Source organism: Mustela nigripes, chromosome X, assembly GCF_022355385.1.
Source record: "Mustela nigripes isolate SB6536 chromosome X, MUSNIG.SB6536, whole genome shotgun sequence".
NCBI lineage: Eukaryota > Metazoa > Chordata > Mammalia > Carnivora > Mustelidae > Mustela > Mustela nigripes.
The window spans coordinates 50,842,056-50,867,252 of record NC_081575.1 but is presented as its reverse complement, the minus strand read 5'-3'; the positions used below and the strand labels follow the sequence as shown (position 1 = coordinate 50,867,252).

The 25,197-nt window shown below is 35.5% G+C and overlaps 1 protein-coding gene across 1 annotated transcript in view; it reads left to right on the top strand.

The window, feature by feature from the left end:
- Positions 1–25,197, top strand: part of DIAPH2 (diaphanous related formin 2) — a 987,699-nt gene that overhangs the window by 443,309 nt on the left and 519,193 nt on the right. Inside the window, exon 20 of the mRNA XM_059385748.1 lies at positions 721–815. Coding sequence (XP_059241731.1) covers positions 721–815 — 95 coding nt within the window. The remainder of the gene's footprint in view (positions 1–720; positions 816–25,197) is intronic.

The following is a 25,197-nucleotide window of genomic DNA, read 5'->3' as shown; positions in this document are numbered from 1 at the left end:
GATATAAGAATATAAATGTTCATTAAAATGTGTGTTTTGTGGAAGTTAAAGTGGAATGTGTTGTTAAAAAATACTTTCTGAATTAGTGTAAGCTTTTGTCAGTGTAAACTGCTGACTTACTTCAGTATGACATAATATATATCCATTCGAGAAAAAATTGAGAAGGAAAATTATGAAAATGTAGAGCTACTAATACTATACCTCATGATATTCAGCAGGAATTCTGATAACACTGACAACACTCTTTTTCTTATGTGGGAGAATTGCAAAGTAGATTGATATGATTTTTTTTTTCGTATTTGCTGACTTTACTGTCATTCCTGAGAAGTACTGTGTTGTATGCATGTGACAATAGCCATATTAAATTCAATGTTGAATTAAAAGGCCAACTTGAAATAAAATCTCTCATTAGTCGTGTTGTATCAGCTTGATCTAAAATTCATAAGCATGTAGTCATCAGCATTATTAATAGGGGTTTTAATTTATATATAAATATGTATAACCTGTAAATATCAGAGGTTGAAATAATAGGCCAGTTTGCCTAGATGAGTAGTGTAGCCAGTCTATCAAACGGAAACTACATTTGTTTGTTTCTAACTGTAAAATAATATTGGTGACAAATTTCATACTTTGATTCTATGAAAATGAGAATAAGGTATTTCTAAAGGCTCTAAAATTTTGATACTATTCTATTTTTAATAAAATCTACTTTTATTTAAGCTATTTTCCTAGGATCATATCGTATGCCATATGAAGATATAAAAAATATTATTCTGGAGGTTAATGAAGACATGCTGAATGAAGCCTTAATTCAGGTAACTTGCGTATTTTCCTTTTAAAATTCATTTTCTCAGGTATTTCTGGTTTGTTATTTTCTCAATGCAGTTGTGGGAAAATGTTCTTCTTATGTTTCGGTAATAGAATCAGGAGTATCTAGCTTTGTTACCCATAAGAGTATTCAACATAGAAGATCTGCGTTTTTGGTTTGTTTCTGCCTATCTTTCAGTGTACATAAAATTGCATGTCACAACAATTCTGTTAAGTAAATATTATTACTACAATTTTATGAAGGTAATAGGAAGGTCAAAATGTTAAATACCTTGCTGATGACCAATTGGTAGGTGTTAAACTTATTCTTTATTAGGCACATAACATGACTAAGAATTGTGTCAAGCCCTTTTATGTATTTTATCTTATTGTATCCTGTTAACAATCCTATGAGGTACATACTATTGTCCTAATGTTACAGAAAAGAAAACTGAGATTTAAGGAGATTGCCCAGTATCACGTAGATCATTAGTGGCAGACTAGCAGAGCTGGAATTTGGAACAAGATCTCTCATAGTTCCAAATCTATTGCTTTTTCTGTTCTGTTCCATTATCCTGCCTTCCATGAGCCAGTTATTTAGCTTGCTAAATGTGTATTGCCACGTCTGAGAATACAAATGTATTAAACCAAATGATGTGCTCTGTAGAATAAAGCACTATACAAGATCTAATATATTATTACAATTCTTGATATGGCTATTCCTGTCCAGTTTAATTTCTGGAAGGAAGAACTGTTAGGATTTTACTTATAAAGGCATGGTCATTGTAGGGTTTTTTGGTTTTTGTTTTTAAGCCATAAAGGTTGCTTTGATTTTAAAGACAGTAGTTTATGCTGTGAGAATTTTACCATATTGCCCTTAGACTGTCTGAATTTCAGAGTATCAGTGTCTGTCAAGTGTCTTTCATTTGAGCAGGCCATGTCTATATGGAAGTTCCTCCAGTTTGTAATGTAAGCTTGCATTACAGATTACCTCATGTAAATGTTTTAAATGTAGATATTATAATATAAATTTAGATAAATAGAAATTTATTTTCTAGGGCTAAGGTTTAATGGGTTTATGTAGGCTCTTTATTATCATGACATATTTATGTTAATCTCAATAAGAGTTACACTTTAATCTCAATCAGAGTTACACTTTGATAAATCTCTCTGTGGAAAAGTTTTTTAAAAAAGTATTTTTCTGTCCAACTAGCAAGTTCACATTTCTCTGAGCAGAGATGGAGAGCTGATCATATTTGTTCTGCCTAAGTCCCATGATTCTTTGCACAAATAGTCAGAATGAGTGAGGAATGAAGCCTAAATGAGGTTTAGTTTTCTCTCTTTTTTCACTGGACAGTTTAATTTTAAGATCCAAAGAGACAAAGAAATTTCTGACTCCAAACCTTTTTAGTCTTTTCTCTGTAATTAAATTATAGTAAAATAGAATCATATTTTTGAATAATTAATCAATTTAGCCATTTATTTTACCAGTGAAAACTATATAGCTTTTCCTTCATATACTTTGGTAAAGAAAAAAAAAATGCATTTAGAATGCTGCTGTGGTCTTTATTTGGCAGTAACATTCAAAACATTTTTTAAGTAATATTTTCAACTCTTCAGGGAATGTAAGAACCAGAGAAAGATTCTCACTTATGAATATCCTTCTAATATGCAACAAGCTTTTAAAATATATAGAGAGACATTTATTATGTGGGATTCTTTTTCTGTTTCACTTTATTGTGTAGCATAAATGATACCTATTTGTTTCTCTTTAAATTGGGTAAGCCTGGTCCAGTTTGGAGGAATGGATTGCTTTCAATTTGGAGATGACAATAAATTATGTATAAATTTTGAATTTGCTAATTTAAGTATACCCACTATGCAGTGAAAGCAACTGTTTTTGAAATTATAGTATTATTTAGGAAGACGAGTGATGGAGAATCATAAAGTATAGCTCTTGCCAAGGCTCCTTTAGTGCATGTTATACCAGATGCATCCATGTAATTCCTGTTTGCTGTGAATTGGGTTGAACTGGGCTTGTATCATCTTTTCCTTTTTTCCTAGACTTTCTTTCACTTTTCTAAGCCTTTATCTCTTTCTTTTTTTTCCCCACATATTCATGGTTTTACCCCTTGCATCCTTTGCCCCACAAATTTTGTGCCTTCTTTTTGTTGAAAGCATACCACTGAGGACTTTTTTTCAAGCCAGATTGCTTTTCATCTCAATGCCAGACTCTCTGAAATTTCCTCTCATTCCTTACCTTGCTCAGTCAAAAATCATTTCTTTCATTCTGCTTGTAGGAGAAAACAACTTAACATGTAATTTAATAGTAGTATATGTGATTAGAATTGTGCCACTTTGATATAAGCACAGATGATACGTAACTCAGTGTGAGTTATTGAAGTTAGTAGGATGTTTATCCAGAAATATCAAACATCTGAGTATCTTTTGGTAAGAAGGAAGGTCCTAGATTGAAACAGTTACTCAGTTTGCCAGAACACAAAGGTGACTGCTTTTCGGAGGCAAGAGAAAAGACTAAAATCGCTACTGCTTTTTTTTCCCCTCCCATCCCAGAAACATTTCCTTCAGTGATGCAAAAGTAACACCAGTTTGTCATTCATAGGAGTTGTTTATAATTTATTTCTAATTACCATGTAGCACATTGATAATGCGTAGCATTAAATATGTATCATCAGATTAACTTTGTTGTAAGTTCTATTTGATTACAATGCTAAATTCTATCCATGTATAATCATAGTATATTGCTCACAGGAGATGTTTGTCTCCTCATAACGACAAACACAACAAAAAACAATTACGGACACACTGCTTCCCACAGAGTTAACACTAGTATTATCTCTCCAGTATAGGTCAATAGGCTCTTTCCAACCAGACAACTAATATATTTTAGTTATTTAGCAGGATGAATATCTTATTTAAAAAACTCTATCTATCTATCTAGTTTAATCAGCAAGAACAAGCCCAAATATCAGGTTATTAATAAGAATACCAATGTTTTCCTTATTTCAAAATATATAAATTTAAGCTAGAAACTGATTTCATTGTGGAAGATGTTGAGATGTCCTAAAATCCAGGAACTCATGGAAACATTTAAAAATGTATACCATATTCTGAGCTTGTTGAGGAGCTTTTAATATATATAATTATGAGTTAGGTCCAAATAATGTGAACTAAATTTTGGTGATTCTTGGAGGTATTATTTCTGTTTTGAAAATCTGTCAGTGTAATATCAATTTGATCTACTGAGGAAAAAAACCTGAAACCAGTGTTTTCAGACTACTGGGGGTAAAAATCAAATATTTATAGGCCTACTTACATATAGAACTTTGACAAAGAAATGAAACTAGCACTCACAAAAAATTGATTCAAATGTTAAGGGAAAAATAAAAGTGTGTTTTACTTTAGAACGTTAGTGCATGTAAATGATTCTTAAATGCTGAGGAAATTGTGTTGCTAGGGAGATTATAGTCATATTCACAAAACATATACAGAAAATAGGATGATTAACATAGAAGGCAATGTAATATAATTGCGGAATAATTTAGAAAGATATGTATTGAGCAGAGGTTTTTAACCAGGGATTCAAATCCCTCCCTTTGGGGTTAATAGAATTCAGAGGCTCCTGAATTTAGATATGAAAAATACTGTATCTTTATTTGTATAACTTTAACTGTAACTTTATTTTTTTAATTTTTATTTAATTTTTTAAACTTTAAATTAACATTTAGTATTTCATTTGATTAACAATGTAGGTAACATACCAAAGTAGTATTAATAGTGCCTCTAACTTTTCACTAATAGAAATAATAAATATTTTCATATCACATTACATTTGAGACAGGTATCTTGAAATATTATTTAAAGTCAGTAATACTTCAAAATTACACTAGTTATTAAAGCTACCACTAGATCTTATTTTGTAATGCTTTAATCAAGATGCATATCTATTGTTAATGTCACTTTTTAAAAATACATTAACTATTTTAATATAATCTGTTTCTTTTATATTCCTTTGAGTTTTATTTTATTATGAGAAAAGGACCAATAAACTGGTGTTAAAGGCACAAACAAGAAGACCAGAAACTAGTACAGAAAAGTTTTCCAGTCAAGCTGACTGACATAAGTTGTTCCAGCTTCAGTCTCTCTAGCCACTAGCTATAGAGAATACACCATTGTGAAAATCCCATACTCAGGGAGGATGTTAAATCACCTTTCTGGTCCAAAGAGACCAAGAAGGAACACATTAGAAGGGTAAGGAAACAGCTGTGGTCTGATCATATTGTCCTTCTCCAGATCACCTTATGGAGATCACTGGGGGGCATCTGTTAGAGGGATAAGAGAGAGATGGAGAATGGGAATGTAGCTTACATCAACCAGTGGATTTTTAAAGGCTTAAATGTGGGGCACCTGGGTGGCTCAGTGGGTTAAAGCCTCTGCCTTTGGCTCAGGTCATGATCCCAGGGTCCTGGGATCCAGCCCCCCATCGGGCTCTCTGCTCAACAGGGAGCCTGCTTCTCTTCCTCTCTCTGCCTGCCTCTCTGCCTATTTGTGATCTCTGTCAAATAAATAAATAAAATCTTTAAAAAAAAAAAAAAAACCTTAAATCTAAGTCATGAAATCATAAAAGTCCTAGAAGAAAACAAGGGAAAAGCTCCTTGACATTGATCTTGGAAATATTGTCTTGATTTGACACTACAAAGCAAAAATAAAAAGAGGGACTACATCGATCTAAGCTTTCTGCACAGCACAAGAAATAGCAGAGTGAAAAGGCAGACTACAGTATGGGAGAAAATATTTACGAACCACAAATCTGATAATAATTCATATCCAATATATATAAAGAACTCCTACAACTTAAGAGTAGAATACCAAATAATTTGACTTAAAAAAATCAGCAAAACACTTGAAAAGACATTTTTTAAAAGATTTATTTATTTATTTATTTATTTATTTATTTATTTGTCAGAGAGAGAGAAAGAGAGAGAACACAAGCAGGCAGAGCGGCAGGCAGAGGCAGAGAGAGAAACAGGTTCTCTGCTGAGCAAGGAGCCGGATATGGAACTCCATTCCAAGACCCTGGGTCATGACCTGATCGAAGGCAGCGGCTTAACCAACTGAGCCACCCAGCTGTCCCAAAAAGGCATTTTTTCCAGAGAAGATTGTCCAGTAGCCAACAGGCACATGAAAAGATATTCAATATTGGTAATTATCAGGGACCTCCAAATCAAAACTGTAATGAGATAGCACCTCACATCTGTTGGAATCACTATTATTAAAAAAAAAAAAAAAAAAACAAAAAAAAAACGAGACAACAAGTGCTGATGAGGATGTGTAGAAAAGAGACCTTTGTAAACTGTTGGTGGGAATGTAAATTGGTGCAGCCATACTGTAAAACAGTGTGGTGATTCCTTAAAAAATTAAAATAGAACTCCTGTGTGATTGAGCCGTCACACTCCTGGGTATATCTCTGAAGGAAATGAAATCACTGCTTTGAAGAGATAACTGCATACCCATTTCTGTTTTTATTGCAGCATTTTATTTTTACATTAGCCAAGACATGGAAGCAACCTAGATGTCTATTGATGAATGAGTAGATTAAAATATTACACATAGACACAGGAATATTATTCAGCCATAGAAAAGGAGGAAATCCTTTCATTTATGACAACGCAGATGGAACTTGAAAGCATTATGCTAAGTGAAATATGTCAAACAGAGAAAATACTTCCAGGGCAGAAGAGAAAATTTTAAAAAATTTATTAGAATATGTAATTGGAAGTCAGAATGGAGATTAGGACTGAAAACTGGATTTTTGGAATCATTTGGAAAGAAATGTTTGCTCAAGTATAAGGACCAACGATAGTGTATAGGGTATATCTACCGAAGTTGATGGTGGAAGTGACAAATGGAAGATTTAGACTATGTTTCTTTAGAGTACTCTGTTTGAGGGAATAGATGGTTTTATAGATATACGAACAAAGTGAGCCACTGTTTTAGGGAGCCAGCCAGATACTGAGGGGTTCACCATTAGCCGGCACATGGGAGAATTTTAAGGAATGATAAGTAGGAGAATGAGATGGGGTAAAAGATACCCCTTTTGAGAACCTGAATTTCAGTGACTTACTTAGTTAAAGTAGTAGTTATTTTCTTATAGTTTTTTTCTGAAAATAATCCATACTTTGTACCAGGTTATTATATTCCTTAAGCAAATGTTCTGTTTGTTGTCTTTAGGTTGATCTCTCCCTTATTTTTAAGGGACACAAGCATTTCTTCTGGGTATGCAACTATCCACTATCCTATTTTTAGCTCATTCTCCACCCACTTCATTTTCTCTTAACTTTCCTCCTTCCTTCCCACCTTCTCTTCCTCTACTCTAAATTCTCTCTTCCCTCTTTTCCTTACTTTCATTTAAATACATTCTTTTCTAAATCAAGGGCCCTTATCTTTCTTAATAATATCCCCTCAGTGAATTATGGCTCGAGGTCATCTCCTTCATACCTTTAAATTAAAAAAAAAAAAATACCTCTATAGATGTCTTTTTGTAATAAATGCATGGAAGTATTTGAGGTTGCTCTTTTTCCCTCAGATAATTTCTGCTCTTGCTGGCCATGTTATTCTTCTGGACCCATTCAAGTACCCACCACTGTACCAAATATATATGGTCTACAGGTTTTTCCAATTGTTACTTTATGTCTCAAAACAGATTATATGAATTGAGTAACTTTTATTGGGTCCTGACATAAGAATTAGAATAAAGCATAGATCATCTGATACATTGCCCTGATTACTCCTAAGCCATCAAACATAAATGGCTATCTATTTATTATGCAGAGAAAAGTGATTCTTCAACTTCCCTCGATCAACCAATTCTGGACTATAATTATTCTTATAGTCAGGAAGCTCATGCATGTGTAATAGTAGAACTCATTTTTGTCTCCTCAATCCATCTTTGTAATCATTGATCTATTTATGCGGCTATCGACCATCTGTATTTTATGCAGCCTGCGAGTCTGCGTGTGTTCGCGTACTTTACAAGGGTTGATGACTATAAGTATATCAATTAAGGCTATGATGGCATTAGTACTGTAGAGTTTGAAAACATTTTTCTCTTAAATAACTTGTACAAACCACATTCATTTCTATAATTTTTAGAGAATATGAAGCATTAGTAATAACAGGAATATTCATATAGGATACCTTTCCCATTTCTCATCATAGTGGAATAAATGATTACTTTATGGCTTGCTGTTGCAATCCCAAAATACTTCTATCCATGAGGGGCTGTTCTTTTTCATCTTTTGTTTCTAACTGGTTAGTTTAGTGATTTTTTTTCTCTTCCCTTTCTTCATTGCTTATCTTTGACCCTTGTTTTTTACTTTCAGTCTGTTGATAAAATCATATCTGTTCCAAGTAAATGTAATGACTGCTCATTTTCATCCCCTCTATGTCTATTGTTGATTAATACCAGGTTTCATTTGTATTGTTGTTCATAAGTGCTATCAAGACTATTTTAGAAAGAGAGAAAAAGTTGCTTTAAATAATTTTCTTATACTAATTGGATTATAACAAGCATTTTAAAAATACAAAATATTTTAGTCCATTTGCAGTTTGAACGAAACATAGGTCTTTTTTTAAAAAAAAACTCTTTTTATTAACAAAACATAGGTCTTATTAATAGTTGAACAAGATGTGGCTCAAAGATCATATTTTCTGTTGTCTTGTAGACTTGAAGCCATGACAGAACTTTATTCAGATTCTGGTTCTTTTATCCTGTATATCCACTGGGTTTATTGAAGTGAGGTGATGTTTGTGGTAGACCAAGAATTCCCTTGCAGTTGTAGAATGTGGAAGGTGCCATCTTTTTCCTCACATAGACTTCCAGAACCTTGAACTAGGAAAGGAGAAGCAAGGTTAAACCAAAATCCTTACTCTAACTTGCAGTTATGAAGCTATCTCTAGACAAAAGGCAGGCATGCTTCAGCCCCAGAGAAATGGAGGCAGAAAATCCAGGCTCCAACGCCCCCAGTGATACTAACAGAGATGGAAAACAATCACAGTGTTTTTTTGGTTGAATTTTTTTTGTTTTTTGTTTCCTAGCTTCCTACATTTTTTGGTGCTATATAAATTTGTTTTGAATTCACGGATTGTCAGCGAATGATGTATTTAATGAAGTATAACCCATTTGTAATTGATTTTTATCTTTAAAACCAATTCCTTCCAGTTGTGTTTTCAGGAAATTTATCAAGGCAGTCTACATACAAGGAATAAATAATTACTTTGCAATGTTCTGTTATAATTCTAAATCTCCTATGTAAAGCATAAATATGCCTATTCATTAAATCTGTAAAAGTCATATGATAGTTGTAGTACAATTTAACATATGATATAGCCAACATGCTATGACATATTTTAACACAGTTATACTATAGCAATAACATAATAGGTATTTGAACTAATCTTTAAAAACTAGAGAGTAAGGAATAGAGAAGGAGGGATTGAACACTTTTTATTAAGCTCAGTGGTAGACATATAGATTAATTGTCTTGTGTATACATTTCTATATTCTTAAATATTACACAATAAATTTTAAAAGTATTTGACAAGCACTGAAAGCATATGCTTAAGAAGAATTCCTTAACTTTGACACTTTGATTATTTGGCTCAATAATTATTTTTTGTGGAATGCTGTGCATTGTAGGATGTTTAGCAGTATTCATGACCTCTCCGCACTCGATGCCAGCAGCAGCCCCGCTACCACCAGTTAGGAAAAACAAAAATGCTTTCAGATATTAAAATATGTCCCCAACTAGACAAAATTGTCCCTGGTTGAGAACCACTATCTTCATAATTAGTTATATTTTAAAACATATCAAAGTTTCAGAATTTAATAAGCTTCTAATCATTTACTTTGTTTCTATTTTCAATGTTAATTAGAAACTTCATGACAGAGGTTTGGACATTCTGTTAGGTAAAAACAGAATTGATTCCATGTATTTAAAAAAAATCTCTTTCCCAGGAATGTAAAATATTCATGTTATGTTCAAACTTTGACAAAATGTCTTCTCATTAAATTGCAATTGCCCCTATTTAAGCATTGTTTAAAGTATAGGCCATAATTATTTTTAAGAGGTGAATATAAGCAATCATTCTACTGTGCGTTGACTTTATCACTTTATTACTTTATTACTATGCGTTTCCTTTATCACATACTATGTGGGCTTTTTTTCTTTTGTTTTATATTAATGCCTTAATAATGATCAATTCACCTTATACCATTCTAAAAACCTTCTGTTTATTTATTTTATTATTTTTAAATTTGTATATAAATTCTAGTTAGTTAACATATAGTATAATACTGATTTCAAAAGTAGAATTTAATGATTCATTACATAAATGAAACACCCAGTGCTCAACACAAGTGCCCTCCTTAATACCCATAACGCATTTAACCCATCCCCTGCCCACCTTCCCTCCATCAAACCTCAGTTTATTTTTGATAGTTAAGAGTCTCTTATGGTTTGTTTCACTCTCTCTTTTTCCCTTCCCCTGTGTTCATCTGTACACTCATCAGATGAGTGTAATCATCTGGTATTTTCTCTCTCTGACTTGTTTGACTTAGCATAATACATTCTAGCTCTATCCACGTCCTTCCAAATGGCAAGATTTCATTTTTGACAACTCAGTAATATTCCATCACATATATATATATGTGTGTGTGTGTATATATATACACACATATATGTATAATAATATAATACATAATAATAATATAATACATAATAATATGTATAATAATATATGTATAATATATATACATATATATGTGTATATATATACACACACAGCACATCTTTATTCATTCATCAATTCATGGGCATTTGGTCTTTTTCCATAATTTAGGTATTGTTGATAATGGTATTGTAAACATAAGGTTGCATGTGTCTTTTTTTTAATAAAGATTTTATTTATATACTTGGCAGAGATCACAAGTAGGCAGAGAGGTAGGCAGAGAGAGAGAGAGAGAGAGGAGGAAGTAGGCTCCTTGCCGAGCAGAGAACCCTATGTGGGGCTCGATCCCAGGACCCAGGGATCATGACCAGAGCCTAAATCAGGTTTTAACCCACTGAGCCACCCAGGCACCTGTACATGTGTCCTTTTAATTTGGTATTTTTGTATCCTTTGCGTAAATACCTAGTAGTGCAATTAGTGGGTCATAGGATAGTTCTTTTTTTAACTTTTTGAGAAACCTCCATATTGTTTTCCAGAGTAGCTGTATCAGTTTGCATTCCCACCAACAATGTAAAAGGATTCCTCTTTCTCATCATCTTCACCAACATTTGCTGTCCTTGTATTGTTAATTTAACCATTCTGACAGATGTGAGGTGGTATCTCATCATGGTTTTGATTTGTATTTCCCTGATGATTAGGGATGTTGAGTATTTTTTGATGTGTCTGTTGACCATCTGGATGTCTTCTTTGGAAAAATGTCTGTTCTTGTCTTCTGCCCATTTCTTAACTGGATGATTTGTTTGTTAGGTGTTGAGTTTGTAAGTTCTTTATAGATTTTGGATAATAACCCTTCATCAGATATGTCATTTGCACATATCTTTTCATATTCTTTAGGTCTGTTTTAGTTTTGTTTATTGCGTCCTTCACTGTGCAGAAGCTTTTTATCTTGATGAAGTCCCACTAGTTTATTTTTGCTTTAGTTTCCCTTGTCTCCAGAGACCTGTCTGATAATAAGTTGCTGTGGCCGTTGTTAGAGAGGTTTCTGTCTGTGCTCTTTTCTAGAATTTTGTTGAATTCGTGTCTCACATTTAGATGTCTCATCCATTTTTGAGTTTATTTTTATGTGTGATAAAAGAAAAGGGTACAGTTTCATTTTTCTGCATTTTGCTGTCAAGTTTTCCTATTCCGATTTGTTGAAGAGACTGTCTTTCTTCCACTGGATATTCTTTGCTGCTTTGTCAAAGATGAGGTGACCATATAGTTGTGGGTCCATTTCTGAGCATTCTGTTCTGTTCCTTTGATCTGTGTGTCTGTTTTTGTACCAGTACCATACTGTCTTAATCACACATCTTTTTAGTACAACTAGAAATCCAGAATTGTGATTCCTCCAAGCTTTACTTTTCTTTTTCAGTATTGCTTTGGCTGTTTGGGGTCTTTTGTGGTTCCATACAAGTTTTAGAGTTTTTTTGTCCACCTATGTGAAAAATGCTGGTGGTATTTTTTTATGGGGTGCCTTAAATGTGTAGATTGCTTTGCATAGTATAGAAATTTTATTTTTTTTTAAGATTTTATTCACTTATTTGACACAGAGAGAGAGCCCAAGTAGGCAGAGAGGCAGGCAGAGAGAGAGGGGGAAGCAGGCTCCCCAATGAGCAGAGAGCCCAACGTGGGACTCAATCCCAGGACCCTGGGATAATGACCTGAGCCGAAGGCAGAGGCTTTAACCCACTGAGCCACCCAGGCACCCCAAGTATAGACATTTTAATAATTTTCGTTCTTCTGATCCATGATCATGGAACTTTTTTCTGTTTCTTTGTGTCATCTTCAATTTCCTTCATAAGTCTTGTATAGTTTTTGGAGTATGAATCTTTTATCTCTTTGGTTAGGGTTTTTTCTCCATATCTTATTGTTTTTGATGCAGTTATAAGTGGCCTTGATTCCTTGATTTCTCTTTCTGTTTATTATTGGTGTATAGAAATGCAACAGATTTCTGTAGGTTGGTTTTTGTATCCTGAGACATTATTGAATTTGTGTATCAGTCCCTAGCAGTTTTTTTTTTTTTTTCGTAGAATCTTTTGGGTTTTCTACATAGAGTATCACATCAGTTGCAAATCGTGAAAGTTTTACTTCCCTTGCTGATTTGATTGGTTTGTATTTAGTTTTGTTCTGTGATTGCTAAGGCTAAGACTTCCAGTACTATATTAAATAACAGTGTTAAGGGGCACCAGAGTGACTCAGTTGGTTAAGTGGTCTGCTTTTGGTGCAGGTCATGATCTCAGGATCCTGGGATCAAGCCCCACATCAGGCTCACTGCTCAGCTGGGAGTCTGCTTCTCCCTTTCCCTCTGGCTTATGCTCTCTCTCTCTCTTAAAATGAATGAACAAAATCTTTAAAAAAAATACTAATGATGGTGAGTGGACATCCCTTTCTTGTTCCCAACCACAGAGGAAAAGCTCTTGGTTTTTCAGTGCTGAGTATTGTATTAGCTATGGGTCTTTCATATATGGCTTTTATGATGTTGAGGTATGTTACATCTATCCCTACTTTTTTGAGGGTTTTTTTTAGAGATGATGCTCTACCTTGTCAAATGCTTTTTCCGCATCTGTTGAGATCATGTCTTTCTTATTCTTTATTTTATTAATGTGGTGTGTCAGATTAGTTGATTTGCGAATACTGCAATACCCCTACAGCCCAGGAATAAATCACACTCAATCATGGTGAATAATTCTTTTAATGTACTGTTGGATTCAATTTTCCAGTATCATATTAGGAATTTTTATATCCATGTTCATCAGGGGTATTGGCCGGTTTTCCATTCTCCATTTTAGTAGGGTTTTTGATCTTAGAATCAAGGTAATGCTGACTTTTTGAATGAGTTTGAAAGTTTTCCTTCCATTTTTAATTACTTGAAATGGTCTGAGAAGAATAGTTATTAACTGTTCTTTAAATGTCTGATAATATTCCCCTGGGAAGCCATCTGGATCTGGACTTCTGTTTGTTGGGAGAGTTTTGATTCCTGATTCAGTAACTGGGCCTATTCAAATTTTCCACATATTTTCTGTTTCAGTTTTGTTAGTGTGTATGGGTCTATGAATTTGTCCTTTTTTTTTTCCAGATTGCCCAGTTTCTTGGAATATAATTTTTCATAATATTCTCTAACAGTTGTTTATATTTCTGTGGTATTGGTTGTGAACTCTCCTCTATCATTCATTATTATATTTATATGAGCCCTTTCTCTTTTTTATAATTTTGGGTAGCAGTTTATCAGTTTTATTGAGTCTTTCAAAGAAGCAGGTCTTGTTTATTTTTTTTTATTCGTTCCACTGTTTTTTTGTTTTTTTCTGTATCATTTATTCTGAACTCTGATATTTATTATTATGCTTCCTCTGCTGGCTTTAGCCTTTATTTGCAGTTCCTTTTTTATTTTTTTTTTAAAGATTTTATTTATTCATTTGAGAGAGAGAGCATGAGCATGGGGCAGAGGATGAGGAAGAAGCAGACTCTCCACTGAGCAGGGAACACAACATGGGACTGTGGGACTCAATCCCAGTGCCCTGAGATCATGACCTGAGTTGAAGGAAAATACTTATCCAGCTGAACCATCCGGGTGCTGCTTCTGTTCCTTTTAAGCTCCATTATGTGTAATGTTAAGTTGTATATTTTTGCTTGTTTCTTGAGATAGGCCTGTATTGCTATAATCTTCCCTCTTGAAACTGCCTTTGCTTTATCCCAAAGGTTCTGGACTATCATGTTTTCAACGCCATTAGCTTCTATTCATTATTAAAATTTCTTCTTTAATCATACTGAACCCATTCATTCTTCAGTAGGATGTTCTTTAACTTCCATGTATTTGTGGTCTTTTCCAGTGTGTGTGTGTGTGCATGTGTGTGTTAATTTGTGTGTGTGCATGTGTGTGTTAATTTGTGTGTGTGTCTCTGTGTGTCGTTGACTTCAAGTTTTATAACATTGTGGTCTAAAATATGCATGGTACGAACTCAGTCTTTCTGTACTTGTTGTGGGTTGATTTGTGAGCCAGTATATGATCTATTCAGGATAGTGTTCCATGCACAATTTAAAAGAATGTGTATTCTGCTGCTTTAGGATGAAATGTTCTGAATATATCTGTGTGAAGTCCACCATTTCAGTGTGTCATCCAAAGCCATTCTTTCCATATAGATTTTGTTTTTCCATTCTATTTATTTATTTATTTTTGATTTTTTTATAAAGATATAATATATTATTAGCCCCAGGGGTACAAGTCTGTGAATCACCAGGTTTACACACTTTATATCACTCACCATAGAACATACTCTCCCCAATGTCCATAACCCCACCACCCTCTCCCAAACCCCCTACTCCCAACAACCCTAAGTATGTTTTGTGATATTAAGAGTCTCTTATGGTTTTTCTTCCTCCCGATCCCATCTTGTTGGATTATTTTCCTACCCCACAAACCCCCCACATTGCCTCTCCGCTTCCTCATATCAGGGAGATCATATGATAGTTGTCTTTCTCCAGTTGACTTATTTCGCTAAGCATAATACCCTCTAGCTTCATCCATGTCATTGCAAATGGCAAGAATTCATTTCTTTTGATGTCTGCGTAGTAATCCATTATATATATATACCATATATATACCAGATCTTCTTTATCCATTCATCTGTTGATGGGCATCTAGTTTTTTTCCATTGTATGGCTATTGTCGACATTGCTGCTATAAACATTCAGGTGCACGTGCCCCTTCGGATCACTATGTTTGCTTCTTTGGGTAAATACCCAGTAGTAAAATTGCTGGGTCATAGGGTAGCTCTATTGTCAACTTTTTGAAGAACCTCCATGCTGTTGATGGACATCTAGGTTCTTTCCATAGTTTGGCTATTGTGGATATTGCTGCTATAAACATTCGGGTGCACGTGCCCCTTTGGATCACTACGTTTGTATCTTTAGGGTAAATACCCAATAGTGCAATTGCTGGGTCGTAGGGCAGTTCTATTTTCAACATTTTGAGGAACCTCCATGCTGTTTTCCAGAGTGGTTGCAACAGCTAGCATTCCCACCAACAGTGGAAGAGGGTTCCCCTTTCTCCGCATCCTTGCCAATATCTGTCATTTCCTGCTTTGTTAGTTTTAGCCATTATGACTGGTGTGAGGTGGTATCCCATTGTGGTTTTGATTTGTGTTTCCCTGATGCCGAGTGATGTGGAACACTTTTTCATGTGTCTGTTGGCCATCTGGCTGTCTTCTTTGCGGAAATATCTGTTCATGTCCTCTGCCCTTTTTGTGATTGGATTATCTGTTCTTTGGGTGTTGAGTTCGCTAAGCTCTTTATAGATTTTGGACACTAGCCCTTTATCTGATATGTCATTTGCAAATGTCTTCTCCCATTCTGTCAGTTGTCTTTTGGTTTTCTTAACTGTTTCCTTTGCTGTGCAAAAGCTTTTGATCTTGATGAAGTCCCAATAGTTCATTTTTGCCCTTGCTTCCCTTGCCTTTGGCACTTTTCCTAGGAAGAAGTTGGTACCGCTAAGGTCGAAGAGGTTGCTACCTGTCTTCTCCTCAGCGAATTTGATGGATTCCTTTCTCACATTGAGATCCTTCATCCATTTGGAGGCTATTTTCGTGTGTGGCATAAGGAAATGGTTCAGTTTCATTTTTCTCCATGTGGCTGTCCAATTTTCCCAACACCATTTATTGAAGAGGCTGTCTTTTCCATTGGACATTATTTCCTGCCTTGTCGAAGATTAGTTGACCATAGAGTTGAGGGTCTATATCTGGACTCTCTATTCTGTTCCATTTTTTTACCAGTACCACACTATCTTGTAGATGACAGGTTTGTAATAGAGCTTGAAGTCTGGAATTGTGATGCCACCAACTTTGGCTTTCATTTTCAATATTCCTTTGGCTATTCGAGGTTCTGGTTCCATATAAATTTTGGCTATTCTTTTCTGGTTCCATAGAAATTTTAGGATTATTTGTTCCATTTCTTTGAAAAAGATGGATGGTATTTTCATAGGGATTGCATTAAATGTGTAGATTGCTTTAGGTAGCATAGACATTTTCACAGTATTTGTTCTTCCAATCATTGAGCATGGAACACTTTTCCATTTCTTTGTGTATTCCTCAATTTTTTTCATGAGTACTTTATAGTATTTTCTGAGTATAGATTCTTTGACTCTTAGGTTAGGCTTATTCCTAGGTATCTTACGGTTTTGGATGTAGTTGTAAATGTGATTGACTCCTTAATTTCTCTTTCTTCTGTCTTGTTGTTGGTGTAGAGAAATGCACTGATTTCTGTGCATTGATTTTATATCTTGACAATTCACTGAATTCCTGTACGAGTTGTAGCAGTTTTGGAGTGGAGTCTTTTTGGTTTTCCATGTATAGTATCATATCATCTGCAAAGAGTGATAGTTTGACTTCTTCTTTGCCAATTTGGATGTTTTTAATTTCTTTTTGTTGTGTAATTCCTGAGGCTAGGACTTCTAGTACTATGTTGAATATCAGTGGTGATAATGGACATCCCTGCCGTATTCCTGACCTTAGCGGAAAAGCTCTCAGTTTTTATCCATTGAGAATTATATTTGCGGTAGGTTTTTGCATAGATGGCTTTGATGATATTGAGGTATGTGCTCTCTATCCCTACACTTTGAAGAGTTTTGATCAGGAAGGGATGGTGTACTTTGTCAAATGCTTTTTCTCCATCTATTGAGGTTAGCATATGGTTCTCATTCTTTTATTAATGTATTGTATCACATTGATTTGCGGATGTTGAACCAGCCTTGCAGCCCTGGAATAAATCCCACTTGGTCGTGGTGAACAATCCTTTTAATATACTCTTGGATGCTATTGGCTAATATTTTGGTGAGAATTTCCGCATCTGTGTTCATCAATGATATCGGTCTGTAATTTGTTTTTTTTAAAGATTTTATTTATTTATTTGACAGAGAGAAATCACAAGTAGATGGAGAGGCAGGCAGAGAGAGAGAGAGAGAGGGAAGCAGGCTCCCTGCTGAGCAGAGAGCCCGATGCGGGACTCGATCCCAGGACCCTGAGATCATGACCTGAGCCGAAGGCAGCGGCTTAACCCACGGAGCCACCCAGGCGCCCATATTGGTCTGTAATTCTTGTTGATGGGATCCTTGTCCGGTTTGGGGATCAAGGTGATGCTGGCATCATAAAATGAGTCTATTTCTATTTATTGGAACAGTTTCAGGAGAATAGGAATTAATTCTTCTTTAAATGTTTGGTAAAATTCCCTTGGGAAGACACCTGGCCCTGCGCTTTTGTTTGGAGATTTTTGATGACTGTTTCAATCTCCATACTGGTTATGGGTCTGTTTAGGTATTCTGTTTCTTCCTGGTTCAGTTGTGTTAGTTTATATGTCTCTGGGACTGCATTCATTTCTTCCAGATTTTCAAATTTGTTGGTGTAGAGTTGCTTATAGTATGTTCTTATAGTTGTTTTTATTTCTTTGGTGTTGGTTGTGATATCTCCTCATTCATTCATGATTTTATTTATTTGGTTCCTTCCTCTTTTCTTTTTGATAAGTCTGGCCAGGGGTTTATCAATCTTATTCTTTCAAAGTGTCAGCTCCTATTTTCGTAGATTTGTTCTGTTGTTTTTTTAGTTTCTATTTCATTGATTTTTGCTCTGATCTTTATGATTTCTCTTCTCCTGCTGGGTTTAGGCTTTTCTTGCTGTTCTTTCTTCAGCTCCTTTAGGTATAGGTTTAGGTTGTGTATTTGAGACCTTTCTTATTTCTTGAGAAAGGCTTGTATCGCTATATGTTTTCCTCTCAGTACTGCCTTTGCTGTGTCCCACAGATTTTGAACCATTGTGTTTTCATTATCATTTGTTTCCATGAATTTATTCCAGTCTTCTTTAATTTCCTGGTTGACCCATTCATTCTTTAGAAGGATGCTGTTTAGTCTCCATGTATTTGGGTTCTTTCCAAATTTCCTCTTGTGATTGAGTTCTAGCTTCAGAGCATTGTGGTCTGAAAATATGCAGGAAATGATCCCAATCTTTTGATACCGTTTGAGACCTGATTTAGGACCGAGGATGTGATCTATTCTGGAGAGTGTTCCATGTGCACTAGGGAAGAATGTGTATTCTGTGGCTCTGGGATGGAATGCTCTGAATATATCTGTGATTTCCATCTGATACAGTGTGTCATTTAAGGCCTTTATTTCCTTGTTGATCTTTTGCTTGGATGATCTGTCCCTTTCAGTGAGGGGAGTGTTAAAGTCCCCTACTATTATTGTATTATTGTTGATGTGTTTCTTTGATGTTGTTATTAATTGGTTTATATAGTTTGCTGCTCCCATGTTAGTGGCATAGATATTTAAAATTGTTAGATGATCTTGTTGGACAGACCCTTTGATTATGCTATAGTGTCCTTCCTCATCTCTTATTATAGTCTTTGGCTTAAAATCTACTTGATCTGATACAAGGATTGCTACCCTAGCTTTCTTCTGATGTCCATTAGCATGGTAAATTGTTTTTCACCCCCTCACTTTAAATCTGGAGGTGTCTTCGGTTCTAAAATGAGTTTCTTGTAGTCAGCATATTGATGGGTTTTGTTTTTTTTAATCTATTCTGTCACCCTGTGTCTTTTGATTGGGGCATTTAGCCCATTCACATTCAGGGTAACTATTGAGAGATTTGAATTTAGTGCCATTGTATTGCCTGTAAGGTGATTGTTACTATATATTGTCTCTGCTCCTTTTTGATCTACCACTTTTAGGCTCTCTCTTTGCGTAGGGTACCCCTTTCAATATTTCCTGTAGAGCTGGTTTGGTTTTTACAAATTCTTTCAGTTTTTTTTTTTGTCTTAGAAGTTTTTTATCTCTCCTTCTATTTTCAGTGATAACGTAGCTGGATATAGTATTCTTGGCTGCATGATTTTCTCGTTTACCGCTCTGAATATATCATGCCAATTCTTTCTTGTCTGCCAGGTCTCTGTGTATAAGTCCACTGTCAATCTAATGTTTTTACCATTGTATGTTACAGACTTCTTGTCCCCAGCTGCTTTCAGGATTTTCTCTTTGTCACTAAGATTTGTAAATTTTACTATTAGGTGACGGAGTGTGGACCTATTCTTATTGATTTTGAGAGGCGTTCTCTGCACATCCTGCCTTTTGATGTTTGTTCTCTTTGACATATTAGGGAAGTTCTCTTTAAGAATTCTCTCCAATATACCATCTGCTTCCCTCTCTCTTTCTTGTTCTTTTGGAATCCCAATTATTTTTATTTATTTTTTTAAAGGTTTATTTATTTATTTGACAGACAGGGATTACAATTAGTCAGAGAGTAAGGCAGAGAGATAGGGGGAAGCAGATTCCCCACCAAGCAGAGAGCCCGATGCGGGGCTTGATCCCAGGACCCTGGGATCATGACCTGAGCCAAAGGCAGAGGCTTTAACCAACTGAGCCACCCAGGCGTCCCTGAAATCCCAATTGTTTTAATGTTGTTTTGTCTTATGGTGTCACTTACCTCTTGAATTCTACCCTCGTGGTCCAATAGTTGTTTTTCTCTCTTTTGCTCAACTTCTTTATTCTCTGTCATTTGGTTTTCTATATCATTAATTCTTCCTTCTGCCTCATTTATTCTAGCAGTCAGATCCTCCATTTTTTATTGCACCTCATGAGTTCAACTCGATTAGATTTTAGTTGTTTTATTTCTCCAGAAAGGGCCTTTATTTCTCCAAAGAATGTTTCTCTTATATCTTCTATGTGTTTTTTGAGCCCATCTAGCACCTTGAGAATCATCTTTCTGATCTCTAGATCTGACATACTACCCATGTCCATATTGAGTAAGTCCCTAGCCTTCAGTACTGCCTCTTGTTGTTCTTTTTGTGGTGATTTTTTCTGTCTTGTCATTTTGTCCAGAGAAGAATATATTATGGACCAGATAAAATACTACAAGGGTGGTAAACACCCCAGGAAAATGTGCTATAACCAAATAAGAAAGACCCCAAATCATAGCGGGGAGAAATGGGATAAAAAATGTTCAGAGAAAAAAATAATTAAAGCAAGAAAATTTAGAAAAATACAAAAAAGAAAAAATATATATATATATATATTAGACTGGTGACTAGAACAGGGTCACCCACTTAATTTTGGGAGTATTTTGGTCTCTTTGAAGAAACTACCTCTCAAAATTTTAAGGAATGAAAAACATATATAAGAGTAAACACAATGAAGGGATGGAATATGACTATAAAGATGAAAAAAAGTTGTTTTAATATTTCTTAAAAAGGAGTTGATAAAGTAAGTTGCTTGGGAGAATAAAGAAGAAGAAAGTGGAGAGAATTTGCTTTGGCTCTAGACTAGAACAAGCCCAGAGCCAGCTTTTGGGTATATTAAGATCTATTAGAAGAAGTTATACCCCAAATTTTTTAGATGATAAAACCGTATGTGTATACAAAAAATAATGTTAGATATAATGAAGGATAAAATATGAGTGTAAGAATAAAGGTTCAAAAAAGATTATTATTCTTTTTTTATGAAAAGTTTTGTTACGATAAAGTAGTTACAAAATGTTAAAGGAGGAAAGGGTAAAAGTTAAAAAAAATTTTGAGAATTAAAAAAATGAAATTAAAAAAAAATTTACTTCAAGACTAAAGAATCATGGGGAGAAAGCCATGAATTCCATGCTTTTCTTTCTCCTCCTCTGGAATTCCGCTGTTCTCCTTGGTAAATGAATTTGGTCTTGGCTGGATTTCTTGTTTATCTTCTGGGTGAGGGGCTCGTTGTAGTGATTCTCAAGTGTCTTTCCCCGGGGTACAATTGCACCACCCGTATCATAGTCCGGGCTAAGTAATCCGCTCGGGTTCGCTTTCAGGAAATTTTGATCCCTGAATGCTTTCTGTAGAATTCTGAAAGACAGGAATGAAAATGGCGGCCTCCCAGTCTCCGGCCTGGTGGAGCTGAGTGCCTGGGGCTCCACCCCTCATTGCGTCCTTAGAATAAAGCACTCAATTACTCCCGTCTCTTTAGTCTCTGCCCATGCTTGGAGAAAAGCATTCAATCACTCCTGTGTCACTGGCCGTGCTCCAAGCTCACCCAGCCTGTGACCAAGCATTTCTGTCTCTGGCACACAGCTCCTCCTGGAGTCTCCGAATCCTGCAGTTCCCTGAGTTCTTCCAGGGGGTGTCTCCCCAGATCTTGTAGAGACCCCACTCACAGAGCAGTGGCTTGTGCCACGGATTCAAGCTCAAGGTAACCCCGAGTTGAGAGCTCACTCCTCGGCTCTGTCTCTGTAGCTGCCTTCACAGCTCTAATACCTGCGAGCTCCCTAACACTCAGACACCATGATCCTTCTGTGACCCCACGGGACCTGGGGCCACGCTGACCCCGCATGGGTTTCACCCCAGTTTAGCCTCTGGAGTGATGTCCGTCAGTGGAGCAGACTTTTAAAAGTCCTGATTTTGTGCTCCATTGTTCTGCAGCTTGCTGGGATCCGTCCCCTCCCCTTACCGTCTATCTTTCCATCGCTTTGGCTTCACTTCTCCACCAGTCCTACCTTTCAGAAAGTTGTCAATTTTCTGTTTTTAGAATTGTTGCTCTTCTTCTCTTCGATCTCCTGTTGGATTTGTAGGTGTTCGCAGTGGGGTGATAAGCTATCCAGCTGATCTCCTGCTACCTGATGTTGTCTAAGCCTGGTACTTCTCCATCATCTTTCATTGTTGATTTTTACTTAGATGATTTATCCATTGCTCTAATTAGGGTGCTAAAGTTCCCTACTATTTTTGTCGTATTATCAGTAAGTTTCTTTATGTTTACCATTAATTGATTTATGTATTTGGGTACTCTGAAATGGGGGGTATAAATATTTATTATTGTTTTGTATATCCGTTGGGTAGTCCCCTTTATTATGATATTGTGCCCTTCTTCCTCTCTTGTTATTGACTTCTATGGCTACTCTGGCTTTCTTTTGATATCCATTAACTTGAGGGATGGTTCTCCTCCCCTCACTTTAGGTCTCTTGTAAATAGCATATGGATGAGTCTTTTTTATTTTTTTTTAAATCCATTCTGATACCCTGTGTCTTTCTATTGAAGTATTTACTCTTTTTTCAAAATGATTAATGATAGATATGAATTTAGTACTATTATATAGTACCTGTTCATTTGCTTTTTCTGGAGATTTTCTTTGTTCCATTTTAGTCTTTGTTGCTTTTGGTCTTTCCCAGTCTGAGGGTCTCCTTTAATATTTCTTGCAGGGCTTGTTTAGTGGTCACAAATTCTGTTATTTTGTTTGTCTGTGAAATTCTTTATCTCTTCTGTATTCTGAATGATAGCATTGCTACATAGTGTATTGTTTATTTTATTTTATTTTATTTATTTATTTGACAGACCGAGATCACAAACAGGTAGAGAGGCAGGTAGAGAGAGAAGAAGGGAAGCAAGCTCCCTGCTGAGCAGAGAGCTTGATGCAGGGTTTGATCCCAGAACCCTGGATCTTGACCTGAGCTGAAGGCAGAGGCTTTAACCCACTGAGACACCCAGGCGCCCCTGGATAGTATATTCTTGGCTGCTTATTTTTTCCATTCATCCTGTTGAATATATCCTGCCACTTTCATCTGGCCTGCTAAGTTTCTTTCGTGATCCTCTGCTAACCTGATTTGTGTTCCATTGTAGGTTAGGGATTTGTTTTCCCTTGTTGCTTTCCAGATTCTTTCCTTATCTCTATAATTTGCAGATTTTACTACCATATGTCTTGGTGTTGGTTGGCTTTTGTTGATTTTGATGGTAGGTCGCTGTGCCTCCTGGATTTGTGCATTTCTTTCTTTCTCCAGATTGGGGAAGCTTTCAGCTATGACTTGTTTAAAGCTTCTGCCCCTTTTTGTCTCTCTTTTTTATCTGGGTCTACTATGATACTTACGTTACTCTGCTTTCCATAAAGGCTCACTGAGTTCCATAAGTCTACATTTGTGCTCCAATATTTTTCTTTCCCTCTATTTTTACTTTTGTTATTTTCCATAATTTTATCTTCTGTAGTACTTATTAATTCATCTATTTCTTCCATACTTATGGATTTGCATCTTGGTTATAGAATTTTTTATTTTAGCCTGACTAGATCGTAGGTCTTTCATTTCTCTAGTAGGGGTCTCTCTGCTTTCTTCTATGCTTTTCTCAAGCCTAGGAAGTATGCTTATGATTGTGGTTTTAAATTCTGGTTCAGTTCTATATCTTATTAGCTCCATGTCTTTGGCCTCATGTTGTTTTTTTTGGATGAATTCCTTTGTCTTGGCATTTTGTCTAAGTTTTGTCTTTTATGTTTTGGGGAATACCTATACCTGGTCCTATTTCCACTACAACCAATGATTTCAGCTCTCTATTATCAATAGACCTAGTGCATTCAGAGTTTTGTGTTCATTTTCTGATGGAAGGCCCTGTTGATGCTCTGGCTCCCAATCACATTTGCCTGTTATAAAAGGAACCTGAAGTGTACTAGAGTGTGGAGTTTGGTGTAATCAGGCCCAAGCCTTTTTTGTGTGCTCTGTGCTGCTTGCTAAAGTCTGTCCATGTTGAGTGGAGGGGTCAAAAATGGCATTAACCTGCTCTCTTCCCTGGAAAGGTGAGTTTTCATGCACTGGTGTTCAGGAAGCCCTCACAGAAGTGCAAACAATCTACCCTCTTGTGTCCCAGGCTTCCATCAGATCCTTGCCTCTACCGTGTCTGTGTTCACACTATCAGCCCAAGCTGGTGATACAATCTTCCTGTCTTTCATCTCCAGCATATGCCAGGGTTTCAGAACTCCAAATTTGAGAGATCCAGTGCAATGCAGAAGTGCCCCCTGATCCTCTGGGTGAGGTTTTGAGGCATTGTGGCTGGTACCAGTTTATCACAGAGAAGTAATTGTATGACTGCTCATGGGCTTTAGTTTTAAAGTAAAGTATAACAAAAAGCTGGCATTCAGGCTAGTAGCCCTCAGCAGGTGCCTTTGATAGGGGTGTCAACCCACATTCATCTTGCTGCTCTTCAGGGGTGTGTTGACTATTGTTCTCTTTTCTTTCAGCCACATAAATTTTATAATCAGTTTGTCAAGTGTAAACAACAATAAAAATTTAGTCATAATATTTTGATGATAGTTATATAAACTGGGCAAAGTTGTGTCTGTTGAGATTCTTACATTTGATTCTTCCTATCCTTGAACATGGCATGTATATCTATTTATTTACATCGTTTTTAAAAACTTTGAAAAAATTTTTTTGCACTTCCTAATTTATCTGTTACATATTTTAGTTTTTTAAATCGACGTTAGTATGTTTACTATTTTATCCATGTTTGCTTAAATTTACTTTTGTATTTAACTTATGTTTATACCTTTCTTTTTATATAATAGCTTCATTCTAGGATCATTTTATTTCTTACTGAATCACATGTTTTTAAAGTACCTTAAATGAGATTTTGGTTATAGTAAACACTTAAAAGTTTGTTTGATAATATGATTATTTCATCTTTGAACTTAAAAGATATTTGCAATGGATACAGAATTCTCACTTTCAAATTATTTTCTCTTAGAAGTAAACAGATTATTTTACCAATATCTGGTTTTGATTGTTGTTAAAAAACATTAATTCTTCTGTTTCTCCTCATTCATCAGGCTTCCTAAATTTAGTAATTGTTATTTTA